General features: G+C 40.9%; 1 protein-coding gene across 12 annotated transcripts in view; it reads right to left on the bottom strand.

Annotated features, from left to right (window-relative positions):
- UNC79 (unc-79 subunit of NALCN channel complex) overlaps positions 1-14,669 on the bottom strand; it is a 119,279-nt gene that overhangs the window by 81,525 nt on the left and 23,085 nt on the right. For 10 of the 12 annotated variants that reach the window (XR_012764537.1, XM_075426263.1, XM_075426265.1 and 7 more), the window contains 9 exons: positions 13,455-13,519; positions 10,154-10,242; positions 8,985-9,025; positions 7,699-7,727; positions 6,425-6,654; positions 5,925-6,096; positions 3,296-3,526; positions 1,198-1,388; positions 180-303 (listed from right to left, as the gene is read on the bottom strand). Coding sequence is in view for 11 of the 12 variants with exons in the window: in XM_075426263.1 (XP_075282378.1) it covers positions 180-303; positions 1,198-1,388; positions 3,296-3,526; positions 5,925-6,096; positions 6,425-6,654; positions 7,699-7,727; positions 8,985-9,025; positions 10,154-10,242; positions 13,455-13,519 (1,172 nt within the window). In the remaining variant the exon portion in view is untranslated. Of the gene's footprint in view, positions 1-179; positions 304-1,197; positions 1,389-3,295; positions 3,527-5,924; positions 6,097-6,424; positions 6,655-7,698; positions 7,728-8,984; positions 9,026-10,153; positions 10,243-13,454; positions 13,520-14,669 lie in introns of those variants that run through there. The other 2 variants (XM_075426273.1, XM_075426274.1) reach the window with 2 other exon arrangements.

Below are 14,669 nucleotides of genomic sequence, written 5' to 3'. Positions count from 1 at the left end.
AACATACAGCTTCCCAGGATCTGTCTACCAACCCTCCTTATACTGAGGCTAAGCAAAGGGCAGAAAGCATGCAAGATCCTTGGAAAAATGGTTTCTTCTCCCCAACACCCCTTTTTTTTTCCCCTCCCTTTCAAAATCATGAGCTGCTTCAGCATGACTTGTCAAGAAAGGACACTTACATGCAGCCAAAGCAATGCTTGCTCTTGCACAGAGGATGGATACCCTGTGAATCGACAGCTAATGAAGCCAAACATCTCCTCCATGGAGAAAGGGAGAGGGCAAAGTTCAATGTCAAACATTTTGCTGAAAAGTAGATAAAAAAAAATATAGCACCACCATGGCACACACTGTGTGAAATATAACAGAAAACTGGTAGAAAGGTAATCTCACTACTAGCACTGATGAAGCTTTTGTAATCTTACTTGCATCCCCACCCTCCACAGGAGCTGAGCTAGGTTGCTGATACCACCTGTCCTGACTGCACAAGGTGATCTATTAATTTGATGATGCACCTTAAGAATTCACATCACATTTCACGTCATGCCTAGTTTCGTTTGGTAGCAAGATCTTTTTCAACATCCAATGTAAAAACTGGAATATTTCTCATCTCACCACTCCTCCACTATTCCATGTTTACACTAGAAAAGGTTACATCAATACCTACAAATATAAGCTTATGGTCAGTTTCAGAGCCTCTTCATCAGTTAAAAGGCAATGTGAAGTTTTATTATCAAAGGCATACACCAGACACGAAATTCTGCTCAGACAGCCACCATTTCTATTATGGTGTTTTCGTTGCTCAACAGGGGAGGATATTAGCTAAATCAATACACATCATGGCTCTTTCAGTGCCAGCTCTACTAATCCCCACCATTTCAACAGCTGACCAGGAGCAGAAGGATGTTTCTTCTGGCATGCTGCAGGAAGCCACTGAAAATGTGCCTTGCTCACAGCAAAGAAGCATACATGTAGTTGGCTCTTCCTACAGATTCGAGGATATCAGGAGCAATAAAAGGAAACTTCCCCAAAGCTTAAGTGCTTCACTCTAAATATAAATCACAAAAAATTCAGAAGCATTCACTCACTAATGTGTATTGCACACAGGCATTTTTATTTGTTGTCACCATCTTCTTGTGCTAAAACCTCCTAGAATCAACATATGCAACAACAGAATGGTTCCTACATATGTCTACATACCTCAACACTTCCCGGAACTCTTTCAGTTGATTATCAGGCACTTCCGTCCTTATAGCTTCCAACCACTCTGGCATGATACATTCCCACACCGACTGGTTTATCACATTGTACGGAATCAAGCAAAGGATTCGGTTCAGCCCTTCTTTTAACTGGGTCACAGCACTACACGATTTATCCCAGTATCCACCAACCTGTGGGTATTTCCAGGAATCATACTGATGAACAATATTTCTAGTCCCTATAATTTGCCCAGCACCATAAATTTGCTCAGTGTGTTGCAGTCAAGAACTTGTGGGGGGTGATCGTCAGCACCTTCCAGCATGAATTTAGAATTCAGCCATGGAGAGGCCATTGTTTGCTTTCCTCTCTCGTTTGACCCACAGTACACAAAAGCACTGTCCAAAATTTAGATGAAGTTTGCCCAGTTCCAGGCCATGACACAGAGTAACCTCTCATCATTTATAGTTCTCGACAGGGGACAGATTTGTTTAGTCAAACTTGCACCTTCAATTATTTGCTCTGGGCAACTTGTTACAGTGCTACATCTTTATTTTGAAAAACTTGGTCTGTACCAGGTGTTCTTTTGTGATGGTTTGTTTTGGGGTTATTTTGAGGAAACGTTCTAAGCACTGGAAGCCAAAAAATACTAAGTAAATAAGTAACTGGCCTACAGAGATTAATTATTCTAACTGACCTCAGCTCACATCTGCTGCTCCTGACTAATGGCTCTAGAGATGCCTGCTGTTTTGGCAGCAACTACTGGTAATCTCAGCCAACACACTATTTTTTCTCCATTCATCATTGCTAATTTCATGGCTGTTTGTCTTCATGTTCTAGTGAAGCCTTGCAAACCTGGCAAGTTGTCAGTCTAGTCTTACGTATTGCAGTGGGGGTAACAAAACCAAAAAAAAGGGGCTGGATCCAAGACAAGCAAAATACCCATAAGAGATTACAGCATGAGGTTCAGTCCTTCTTTCCCCCTTTGGCCTCAAAGCTCTCATCTCTTTTCTTCAGTTCTAACATTCAATTAATCCATCCACCTCTCAGATTTCCTCAGCTGCTCTCCAATCCTCCCACAGCCAGGTGTATCTTCAGATCGATGGTTCAGAGTAACACACATGCTGGTCTGCATATGTACAGCAAATCCCACATATTTGGATTGACAAATCCAAGGATGCACACTTCATTCCAGATGTTTTACTACATCACATCAAGTCTTTATGGCCCTTCCTAGTCTAGCCACCTAATTTTAGGAAACAAAGTCAACATGTCCCCTGGACATTTTACATGAGGGTCACAAAATTAAAGTCTTAGAAAAGCACATGTGGTATAACTGGCAGTGATAAATGAGGAAAAAGTCTTAAAGCCTTCAGAAATATAAAGTTCCTATTTTCACGCTGATGTTTCATTTTCTATAGAGGAATATTCACATGCCTCACTTTGTTGCCTGTCTTCGCTACCCAGGTTCAGTGGCGAGTTCTGCTTCATAATTAATGGACAGAAGGAAAGACTCTTTCTAGCAGGGATTCCAGCAAAGATCTCTCAGGCACCCGGAATGACCTTCCAGATAAGTCTTTCTCTCCATCTGCAACGAGGCGAACCATGGCAGACTAGTCTCTTAACTGAGTCACCTAAATTAGGTATCTGAAGCTACAGGGCATCAGTATGCCCAGAGTTCTTTTCAGTTACAACTGTGTGATTTCATGAACCTTAATTCACAGCTGCAGAGATGAAGTATACAAAGAACAGAGAAACATTACTAAAGCAGCCTAGTAAAGGACAGGCTTATATATAGGAGCAGACAAATGATACCTTTTACTAAAGACAACCTTGGAAATGTGAAGCTATCAAAAATGTTGTCTGGTATCTTTTGATACCTATAATATTATTCCAACCACCTGTCTTCGTATTATTGTACATAATCCCCGCTCTCTAACACAGTAAAACTAGAAACCCTATGCAGAGGAAAAATTCCGGTACTCCACTGCTCCCTCAACCACTGAGATTTCTTTTGCCTTGACAGAGGTGAGGGACAAATGGTTTTTCTACTTTTAATCTCTCTGGCAAATCAAGGAACTTTCAGATAAATTATTCTTACCCTGGCAAACTCCATTGGTTTAGGAAGGAGGCACATAACCATGACATCAAATCGGACATCACAAACAGTCTTCAACCACTTAGTAACAAACTGGGGTTTGAGCTTTTCAACGAGGCTACCAACTTCATCATCCATCATGTAAGCTGTAGAGTGAAACCACTGGAATACCATGCTAACCAGCCTTGCTAAACTCTCTGTGGGTGTATTCTCACTGGGAGTGCAAAGGCTCACCTGGAAGACAAACACAAATGAAGTTTCATTTCTAGAATTAAAGGTGGCAGATTGCTTGTCTGCTGTATTTTGCATATTCTCAGAAATACGAGGATGCAGATTACACAGAAGACAGTTTTAAGTAGAGTTTGGCACAGGACAACTGACAAAACATTTCCAAAACAGAAAATACCATTAAGGGGGGAAAAAAAAAAAAAAAAAATCAAGCACTGAATTTTTCATTTCTTTGCTTCAACACTGAAAATATCAATACAGAATGCTTTGACAAACTGAAACCTTTTGGTCTGAACTTTAAAATTACTTTTCATTTCAAAAGGTAATGTAACGCCTGGTAGAATGTGTGATACACATACATATATACAAAAAGTACCAGAAAAAGACAAGGCAAATTAAAAGATTCAAAAAGTCGGAAAAAAGATGTCTACTTCGTATACTAGGTGATGTTTGCTTTGCAAAAAGATTCCAATTTTGATTTTTTTCATCCCCATTTGGTGCAGGAATATGACTTTTAAGTCCTCAAAACTTCTCACACAATAATTAATGTTCTTCTCCCTTTCTGCAAACTCTCTCTTTCTAAAATGATGTCTGCACTGTAAAACTGTCCCAAATCTGAGACCAAGACTGTACCCCAGTTCACAGACCAGGCACAATGCTAAGATCCTAATCACCTGCTATTTGAGCTCTTGGTATCTTCTGGGGACAGGAGACAAAGTTTCAAGTCAGACTGCCGCACCGAATCCAAAGAATAGAAAATAATTGATGACAGGAGATTTAGGATGCTCCTTTAACCACCCACCAGCTGTTTGTTGCCACTTTCTAGTGAAAGCTGTGCACTCAGCAGCTGGCAACCTGAAACCAGTGACCGCTGCCTTGTGGCAAGTGAACAAAGGAGAAACATTCATGTCATTTCTGGGGAAACAGCTGACAGCACTGCTTCCCAGAGAAGAGTAGAACCCATCTTACAAGTGCTTTTCCTCCACGTTTTTTCTTGAGATGAGGCAGTTAACAACAACCTTGCCAATTCAAAGTACAGTCTTCATTGTTCTACTTCATTGCAGGTTGAAGTTAAGGTGTTTGCTTCCTGGTGCTTGTCTCAGTTGAGTGTTAACTCAAAGGCAGTATCAGGTGGCAGCCTTTTCAATACAGCTCAAGAGTTCCTATCCAGTTTCTAGATGAAAGGTATTAATTTTATGGAAGAAAACAGCAACCTGCTATTTCTCACAATCTGTGCTGTCATCTCTGCCAATACTCACTACAGAGAGATCAAGAGATTTTATAAGAACACTATGAAGCCAGTGAGCTCCCCCTCCCTACCACAGAAAGACAGACTCTCAATGTCAAGGATGAGGTAACAAAACCTTATTGTAACAAAACCTGTTCTGTTCTCCCTTCAATTCTACTTCTGGAAATGCAGGCCTTCAGTCTCTACAAAACATCATTTGAAACAGAATAGATGAATATGGCACAATAAAAACAAAATAATAATAAAAGGCTTTAAATCTAGAACAACATTAGACAACAAAATCCACAAGATATGAACAGAATATAAAGTTTACTCATGTAGTCACGTGGAACAGCAGAGCTGTTTGTTGGTATTATGGGATTCTAGACCTGCCACCCTGCTGTTCCTATATCTGTTTAGATGATGGATGAGGGGTCCTGCTATTCCCCACTTGTCACTGGGTGACCAAGAAGGAGAGCACCTGAGAGCTCAAGGTGAATTGGAAAGAGCCTGAGAAGGAGAATTCTCCTTAAGGAGAACCGCAGAACCCAATTTCTGATGATCTATCAGGCTCCAGCCTGGCCTGCTTATGAACTAGCCAGCAGCAGCCCTGCTATTTTGGAACAATCTCTTCTAGCTACTGTGAGGGGTGGAAGCAGAAGGGCTTCACTCTGTCAGCCCACACTGAGTGAATTAGCTGGAGTACAATGACTGGGACTGAACCAACTAGACCAATCTGAAGGCAGGAGGGAAGAGCAGCCCACTAAGACTCCTCCAGCCTATTCAGAAGAGAAAAAGCTGAGCTTCCAGAGAGAGATGTTGAAAGATGGAAGGTGATAGATCTTCAGGGAATTGCCTTTTACAGTTAAAATAGTGGCACTCAGCAGAGGGCACTTGTGAGCAGAAGATGGTGGAACACAGAAAGTCAATAAAAAAACTGAGAGGGCGAGTAATTCTCTTACACATTCTATACAGGATTCAGCAGACAGTGAGCAGCTCCACCCAAACTAGTTCTGAAATCTCCCAGTCTGACAGCTTCACAGAACTCTTTTTGCTTAAAAATCAGAAAAGTATGCAACTAAAGCCAGGAGTGGAAAAAAAAAAAAAGGAGAAAAAAATTGAGGCTTCAGAAAGCAAAGGAGAGTGAAGCAAGAGAAACGAGCAAGAATCTCTTACCAAGAACCAGATTCCAAACTGGCTCAGAAGGCGTTGGTCATGCTTGTCATCATCTTTATTATCGAAGTCTGTGTTGTCCAGGGAGTGATGGGAAGAGGAGAGGCCCATCTGTCTCCTGCGGTTGAGTTCATGCTCCCTCTGCTCAGCATGAAACTCTGCTTCCTTCAGCAAGCTATAAAACAAGCTTTTGGTCAGTGAATGCAGCTTTCCTGCACTGGATACAGGTATCTGGTCAAGAATAACTAGAGGTTAAGGCATCCGATTCATCATTTTCCTAAGAACAGTAATAATATCAAATTCTAGGATTCCACTCTGACTTCTTCCATGATGGCAACACTCACAGCTAACCGATACTCTGCTAATGCAGCAGGAGTTCAGTGGCCCTGCTCTGAACTTATCCTGGTGAAACTAAAATCAACTTACACAAGATCTGGAGGTAATATTTACATGAAAGCCTGATCCCGCTTTACATACTGATGCCTCATAACCTGACATATTACCTGATCACAGCTTCCACAGTACACACAAGTTCCTCCGCCCCACACTCCCGGGTATTGATAGGGGGTGGAGAGGTCTGATAAAGATGGGTTTCTGCGGCTGCCCCAACTTCACTGCTGTGATGATTCGAATGGCATCTTTTGCAATAGCGCACGGGCCTGTTGCCATGGCGGCCACAGCAGCCTGCTGAGAAGCACGTCACAACAGCTCTTCTGACATGGGAACTACAGTTCTGGAAAATACAAAAGATTTTATCAGGCCACAAATATCAGGAAGTGGAACTGAAAACAGGGATGAGAGTCAGAACTGGGGAACTGGCTCAAGTGTCAGTCATTTCCAAAATCACTATATATAAGCACAACTGTATGCAAACTCCTGATGCCAAGTGTCACTGAACTTCCAGACAGATGAGCTCAGACTGAAATGCTGGGCCTGGACTTAAAAGTCATGGTTGCCTTTCCTTTGGAGCAGACCAAACCAACATTTATGTCATCAAACTCAACTTTCTGGCTTGGAGCAATCTCTAAAAATTACAGTAGTTCTCTTAACCCCTGCTTATACTTCAGAATGTCTTTTTAAGTTATGTGTAGCAACAGGCAGACCCTCAAGAGTGTAATCAATGGTGCCATATCAGTTCATGCTATGTACAGATCTGCCATGTCATAGGTAACCGTCCAAGCCTCTGAAATACGCTCTGCCTTTATTTTTGCCACCTGGTAATCTGGCACAATTTACCATGCAAGATCTAGAATATGTTATACACTGTATTCCTCATTATTACAATGTTATTAAAACAAACTAGCTGGTATATGTTGCAAGCAGATTCTTTTTGTCAGCAATCTTTTTATAGCCAAGCACTGAAGACTTTCAGTTCATATATTTTTGAAAATATACAGTTTACGGTAGGATTTTCGTCAAATTTAGGATTAATCTAAGACTTCAAGGAGATGAGAAGATATAAACACTTAGATTTAAAATTAATCTCTTACTCTATCCTCTTCATAAGCAGAGTTATGGAATAAAAACTGAGCTCAACAGCATAATTGAACTGCTTTACTAATTGCCACTTGAATAAAAACCTACAACTCAAATCAAACATCAGCAGTTTTAACAAAAAGAAACCTTGCTGCTGGACCATTCCCACACACCAACAAATGCATTCGTGGATAAATTCCAAAAGTTTGGATGGTACAAAAAAGAAAACACCACAAAGTAATGGAATGACACTATACACAACATCAAATCATGCCCCATCAAGCAAATGACCGAATCTTACCTTCTTCTGACATATAGCAGAAATTTCAGCTGTAAGGGGAAGGCATACAAAACATCAACACAGAATGACAATCCTTCTGTTTTACTATGGCAACCATGTGAAAATGGACTTGCTGCAAGGAAGTCTCTAAGGCTAAACTTATGTTTCCAAGTTTTATTGAAACCTCTAAGCCTATTGGACTGCATGAAGTAGGACAGTGTATACTTAGGCCTACTGGCTATTTCTACACTGAAATGAAAGAACAGCCTTGGTGCATTACGTGTGGTGTGCTCTGCATCCCATCCACCTTCTGCCTATGCTTCTGCCTTGCGGACTGACTTGTAAAAGTATGCCTGCAGGCACACTGCGGCAGCATGCTGTAGGAGACATGGCTGAGATGTGCCTACACCACCTGTGAAAGCTCGCAGGATGAAAGATTAGCGAACGTGGTTGAACAACGTAGAAGCAGCCGCTATGTCTGCGGCCAGTAACTCCATAGCGAAATGTGTGCAGATTCAACCTGTAAGCTGTAGCTATTCAGTCTGTTGCCTTGGCAACATCTCATTCAGTAAATACAGGTGGCTGAGTGAAAAGAAGTACCTCCCTTAAGTCAACAAAATATTCTTAATTTGGATTAGATTTCAGCTACAAGGAGACAGCAGAAAGATAGCCGCTGGCTAAGAATTTTCAGTTTGCAGAACAAAGAGAGAAGGAATGTCTTTGTTCTGTCCTTGAAAGAGTTATTTTAGAGAATATGACTGTCCTTGTAAAACCAGGAAATTCTGATTAGTCTGTCAACAAGCTTTGTCTACATTCTGGTTGATAACAGAATATCAGGTTCTCTCACTGGCCAAAGGACAATGCTTGGATCAACGACTGGATCACTGAAAAATGTTTTATGTCTTTTTCTGTTATCCTTTACAGTCTTCTGTTCATAGAAGAGATTTTCAGAAGCTTTATGAGCTTTTGAATCAGACCCAGGTTACCGGAACAACTAGCCCCTTTTTTTGGACACCAGTGTGGGACACATACTTTTAAAAACCTTGGCCTCAACTGTGGATGCTTCAAGATTTGAAAATCTGTTCAATTGTCTCTGTTCCCTCACACATAAAGAGTTGCATATTATTTCAGATAGATTATTAGCCAATTTTTCATAGTACTTTAATGACATTAAACAGCATTAAGTACAAGCTACACTAAAATTCTAAAAAATCCCTTTAGAACAGAATGCAGCATTTTAAGCAATACCGTATGCAGAAATATCAGTAAACATAGGATTTTGTACCTACCCTTAAAACACCTCTTACCTTGTGGGAGAAGAACATCAATCAACCATTCACTGTGATCCCTATAAAAATTGTATATCTAATTAGGTTTCCATTTTTTATTTATATATGCATTTACTTTTGCACAGAGGAAATTTATCCAAATTAATGTGGTAGAACTGACATTGTACTGAAGCTGCTTTTTACAAATGTAGTTTTATAAATTGCAGGGTGCTCTACATTAGCTCTCTTTGCTATGCCTGGCTTATTGCAAATTATCACTTTGCTGACATTGGTCCATGTTTTCAAGGCTTTCAAAAAATTACTTTTAAGGCATAAATTTATCAAATTAAAATAGCGTGTGCCCTGAAAGTCTGATGGCTAAGAAACAAAAGTGAAGAATAACAGATGAACATAGAAAAAAAAACATGCACCAGTACCATTTTCTGTGAGTCTCCTTAGAAGCTATGCTTCTACCAAATCCAATTATTTTTTCCTGCAGCTTTAAATCAATGATTACTGAGACGCAATTGCTTTCCCCACAGCTGGTATGATATAAAGGTGTCAAACTGGGGACAAAAAAACCTTTTGTAGCTTCTGAACTACCTGTAACCTTGTCTGCTTGAACTAACGATTGGAACTCTCCATATCTTCTGAAGTAATGCAAACCAAACCAGTAATTTCAGGAAAAAAAAAAAAAAAAGATTAAGTGAAGTTAATTTATCTCAGGCTATATTCCTTCTGGGTACTAGACAAGCAGGGACAAATTTCTTTACTTTGCTGCTTCACAGTATACCATAGAGAATAATCTGAAATACATCTTATGGAAAAGTAATGAACTGTCTGTGAAAGAGCTTTCATTGTTATGTCCTGCTTTTAACAACAACTAAGGGATGAAGCGAAAAAACGTTTCATAAGCAAAAGCTTGTACATTAACAAGGTTCCCCTATCACAGTTAACGCATCCCACACTACATATTCAGAGATCTTCACTTTAGCCCACATGATGGGCATTTGCATTTAGCTTGAACAGTAGTGAGTTTTAAAGTTCTGTAATCCTTATTCATACTGAGTGGCAGCGTGCTCCATATATTTCAACAGGGTTACCTATATAAATTAAATGTTAATCATACTGAAATACAGCATAACTCCAGAGTTCTGAACTCTGGAGTCTGACTGTACCTGATCATTTTCCAGTCACAGATTACCTACCCTGCAATTCTCTGGCTGCATTCTTCACAAAGATAAAGGGGAGGTGGCTTATCACCCAAAGCCACAGACAAGGATGGGTCAATGCACATCTGAAACACAGAGAAAAAGAATTAACACATCTGTTCATTGAAGTTCACTGAGAAAGTTCAACATATTAATGCTAGGATATACAATATAACACAGCTTTGATACGCGTTGAGAGCATTTAGTATTCTGAAAGACGCTACTCAGCATCTGACAGTACAGGATCTCAAGTTATTTCTAACAAAGAGGGATGTAACTGAAAATAAGAGCCTATGGGAAGAGAACAGGACATATTTCAATATCAGTATTATCACTCTCTCAAAGACAAGTGTATTTTGTGTTACACATTTACATTACATAGTTATGACAGACTTTTTTTTTCCAAAGAGATAGTCACTTAGAGGATCTGTTGCTTAGGACAAGGTAATGTACAAGTCTAGCTTTTGTTCTCTCTCAGCAACACCTCTTCCAGTAAAATCCAATTTTCAGTCATCGTAGCTGTTAACTAGACAGCACAATTCCAGTGACAGAACAAAGACTATGGGCCCACAGTTCCCTTGTCAGCATAGGTCAAAACTTTGTCTTGCATTAGCTTTTATCCTTCCACATTAGCCAGTTACAGAAAATAGTTACAGTTAAACAAATGTGTATGTAACTGGCTGTTAAGTGTTCCGTACTGTTTAAGGAAAACCTGAACAGTAGTATGTATACACAATATCTTAAGAACTTAAATCAAATGTTTCTTACTCCATTCAAGTGTAAGATCTTATTTATAAAGACAAATGCTCTTTGAATGTTTCTTATATTTGTTAACCAAACCTACGTTCATCTACCCAAGAGACAACAGGCTGCATTTTTCTGAGTGACTCACGACTGATCAAGACTGGTTATATCAAAGTTAAGCTAAGAGACCATCCAAAAATACTCAGGTATTTCATCTGCAAAGTTTGGAACTGTAAATTTCATTCATATTTTGCTCCACTCAGTGATTAGTGTGAATCCAGTGATCCTACAGCATAAACCAACACCTGTCCTCTTTCCCTATGAAAAGGCATCATGGAGAATGATTCCAGTGGTCAGGAAACTGGTCCCTTGAAGGACCTGCGAGATAGGTGTCACCATTATGCCCTATCAGTAGCATAGCCTGTGGAAAAGGCTCACTGAAGAACTGTTTGACTAATGTAATTATGTTAGTATATGAACTGATGCCAGGAAAATTGGTTGTATCTACATATTTAAGTAGATACAAATCTAATTAATTAGTACACCTAACTAGTATGCTCTGGACCTGTGATGCTGTTCTTGCCTTTTCCATCAGTCTGGTCAAGTTCCCACTGATTGGAAAAGGGGTAACATAACCCCCATCTTTAAAAAGGGTAAAAAGGAAGACCCAGGGAACGAGAGCCCGGTAAGTCTCACTTCTGTGCCCAGCAGGATCATGCAGCAGATCCTCCTGGAAACTATGCTAAGGCACATGGAAAACAAGGAGGTGACTGGTGACAGCCAAGATGGCTTCACTAAGGGCAAATCACGCCTGACAAATTTGGTGGCCTTCTACAATGGGGTTACTGCTTTGGTGGATAAGAGAATAGCAACTGATGTAATCTACCTGGACTTCTGCAAAGCATTTGACACTATCCTGCCTGACATCCTTGTCTCTAAATTGGAGAGACATGGATTCGACAGATGGACCACTTGGTGGATAAGGAATTGGCTGGATGGTCACGCTCAAACTGCTGTGGTCAACAGCTCCATGTCCAAGTGAAGACCAGCGACAAGTGGTGCTCCTCAGGGAGCACCTGTATTAGGACCTGCACTATTTAACATCTTTGTCAGTGACATGGAAAGCAGCTGTGTGGTGCACTCAACATTCTGGAGAGAAGGGATGCCATGCAGAGGGACCTTGACAGGCTTGAGAGCTGAGCCCATGCGAACCTCATGAAGTTCACCTAGGCAAAGTGCAAGGGCCTGCACATGGATCAGAGCAATCCCAAGCACAAATACAGGCTGGTCGGAGAATGGATTAGGAGCAGCCCTGAGGAGGAGGACTTAGGGGTGTTGGCTGACGAGAAGATCAACACAACCTGGCAATGCACACTCACAGCCCAGAAGGCCAACCGTCCATATCCTGGGCTGCATCAAAAGCAGCGTGGCCAGCAGGCTGAGGGAGGGGATTCTGCCCCTTTACTCCACTCTAGTGAGACCCCACCTGGAGTCCTGCATCCAGCTGGACCTGTTGGAGCAGGTCCAGAGGAGGCCACAAAAATGGTCAGAGTGCTGAAAAATCTCTCCTATGAGGAAAGGCTGAGAGAGCTGGGGCTGTTCAGCCTGGAGAAGAGAAAGCTCTGGGAAGATCTTAGAGAGGCCTTCCAGTACCTGGAAGGGGCCTACAAGAAAGCCAGAGAGGGACTTTTTACAAGGGCACAGAGTGATAGGACAAGGAGGAATGGCTTTAAACTGAAAGAGGGTAGATTTAGATTAGATAGAAAGAAGAAACTCTTTACCACAAGGGTGGTGAGGCACTGGAACAGGTTGCCCAGAGAAGCTGTGGATGCCCTCTCCCTGGAAGCGTTCAAGGCCAGGCTGGATGGGGCTTAAAGCAACATGGTCTAGTGGAAGGAGTTCCTACCCATGGCAGGGGGGTTGGACCAGATGATCTATAAGGTCCCTTCCAACCTAAATCATTCTATGATTCTATGATCAAATTGCACTATGATCCTGGTCAAGCCATTTTATTTTGTTACCCTGCATGTAAACAGCAAAGATATCATTCACCTCCCTCAAAGATGGCTGTAGAAGTGATAAGTAAAGCTTTGTTGCTGTTTGCTTTAAGACACATTCCAAGGAAAGGCTCACAACCAGAGTAGGTGCATTGTATGACCTCAATCAAGACACCAAGTTGAATATGTACCTATAACATACTGTTTACTGTATATAGTAATATTTGTGCACATATTTACACACACACACGTTCAGGAAAATATTTACGTGGATGAGCCCAGAGCCAGCTAAGAATTTTATAAGGTGCTCTGCAATCATCATCATGTTTAATACCAAGACTTGGTCCACAATAGTTGGAAGAAATATTCCATCTTGCCTTAAGTAGCCAAAGAACATATTTACAAAGTTCTGGCCCCCTTGGTCTCAACAGGCTTTGCTGTTCCCTTAGCTCCTGCTCCTGGCCACCTGTGCACAACCAGAGCATATGGCTGAGTTGAAAGTGTAACCCCCCCATCTCCCAGATAGTTGGGTTTGAGTCCTGAATAAATAGTAGTACCTTCACAGCTGGTTTGTTAATCGCATTATGGCATTCAATATGCTGGCAATGAATAGGATTCCAGGCTGCAAAACCAAAAAAGATGATTAATAAATGGAGAAAATATATTTATATTTGTTGTGTGTAGTGGTATCAACTGAGAACAAGATTGTTTTGCAGTAAGTACTATATGAATATGAGACAAGACCTAGCCTTTCCTCAGGAAGGCTAATAATTACAGTAAACAACCTAGAACATATATGCCTACTGACTTATTTGGGACATCATTAGGAAATGAACCATGAACTCTGCCAAGAAATTGAAAAAGTAAGACCTAGACATCCACATCGTAGACGCTTCCTGATCTCACCAACACCATGAACTAACTCATTATCCTTCTGCTCCAGAAGCAAGATGGCAGGAGTAGCTGAGTAAATTCAGGAACACTCTCAAGCAAAATGAACACACAGTATTATAAAGGAAAAGCAGTCCAGCCATGTAAGGAGCCCTCGCTTTGTAATGACGAGCAGTAAACACAGGTTATGTTGTTCAAGTGGCATCACTTGGATGCTATACGGGATGCTCCCAGGCCAAAAGGCCATGCAACTGCAGATAATACTTAACCCATTCTGGGATTTATTAACAGAAAATTTGTATTTACGAAAATTATTCCAGTGCTAGTAACAGTTCAAACTGAGTATCATGCTTAGTTTACAGACCTGCCTGCATGCAAGCAGTGATGCAGAGCAGAACAAGAAAAATGATTTTAAAAAAAAAGTCAAGAAAATGTATCAACCCTTCAAGGGAAGGCTTTAGAACAGATCACACAGACATGTATCAGGAACATTCAGGATGTACTTGAGTTCATCAAGGAGGTCTTCTAAGTTATCTTCTGATTCTTCATTTTTATTATTTAAAATGTCGCATTCTGGTCCAGAAATTTTAAAAGTGAACAAAACATACTCCATAAGACAGAGATTATATGAAACAGGTTGAGATTGGTAAGCAGGAAAAGAAAGTCACGAATTGCTGCTGGACAGTCCCCACCGTAGAAGCACAATCCCATCAGCATCACTGGGGAGTCTGGTGTACAGAGGACTCTCTACCACCCACCTACTCAGCTTCAGCTGCACTGCTGACTTCGTCTCTCATTTTCACCCTATAGTCAACCTTGAAAACTAATCCATTATACTGACTGCACCTGACATCAACCAATTTTTGTGAGGCCGTAACAGC

Source organism: Opisthocomus hoazin, chromosome 7 (genome assembly GCF_030867145.1).
Source record: "Opisthocomus hoazin isolate bOpiHoa1 chromosome 7, bOpiHoa1.hap1, whole genome shotgun sequence".
NCBI lineage: Eukaryota > Metazoa > Chordata > Aves > Opisthocomiformes > Opisthocomidae > Opisthocomus > Opisthocomus hoazin.
Note: the sequence above shows the minus strand (reverse complement) of the source record. Positions and strands in the feature narration are given on the sequence as shown.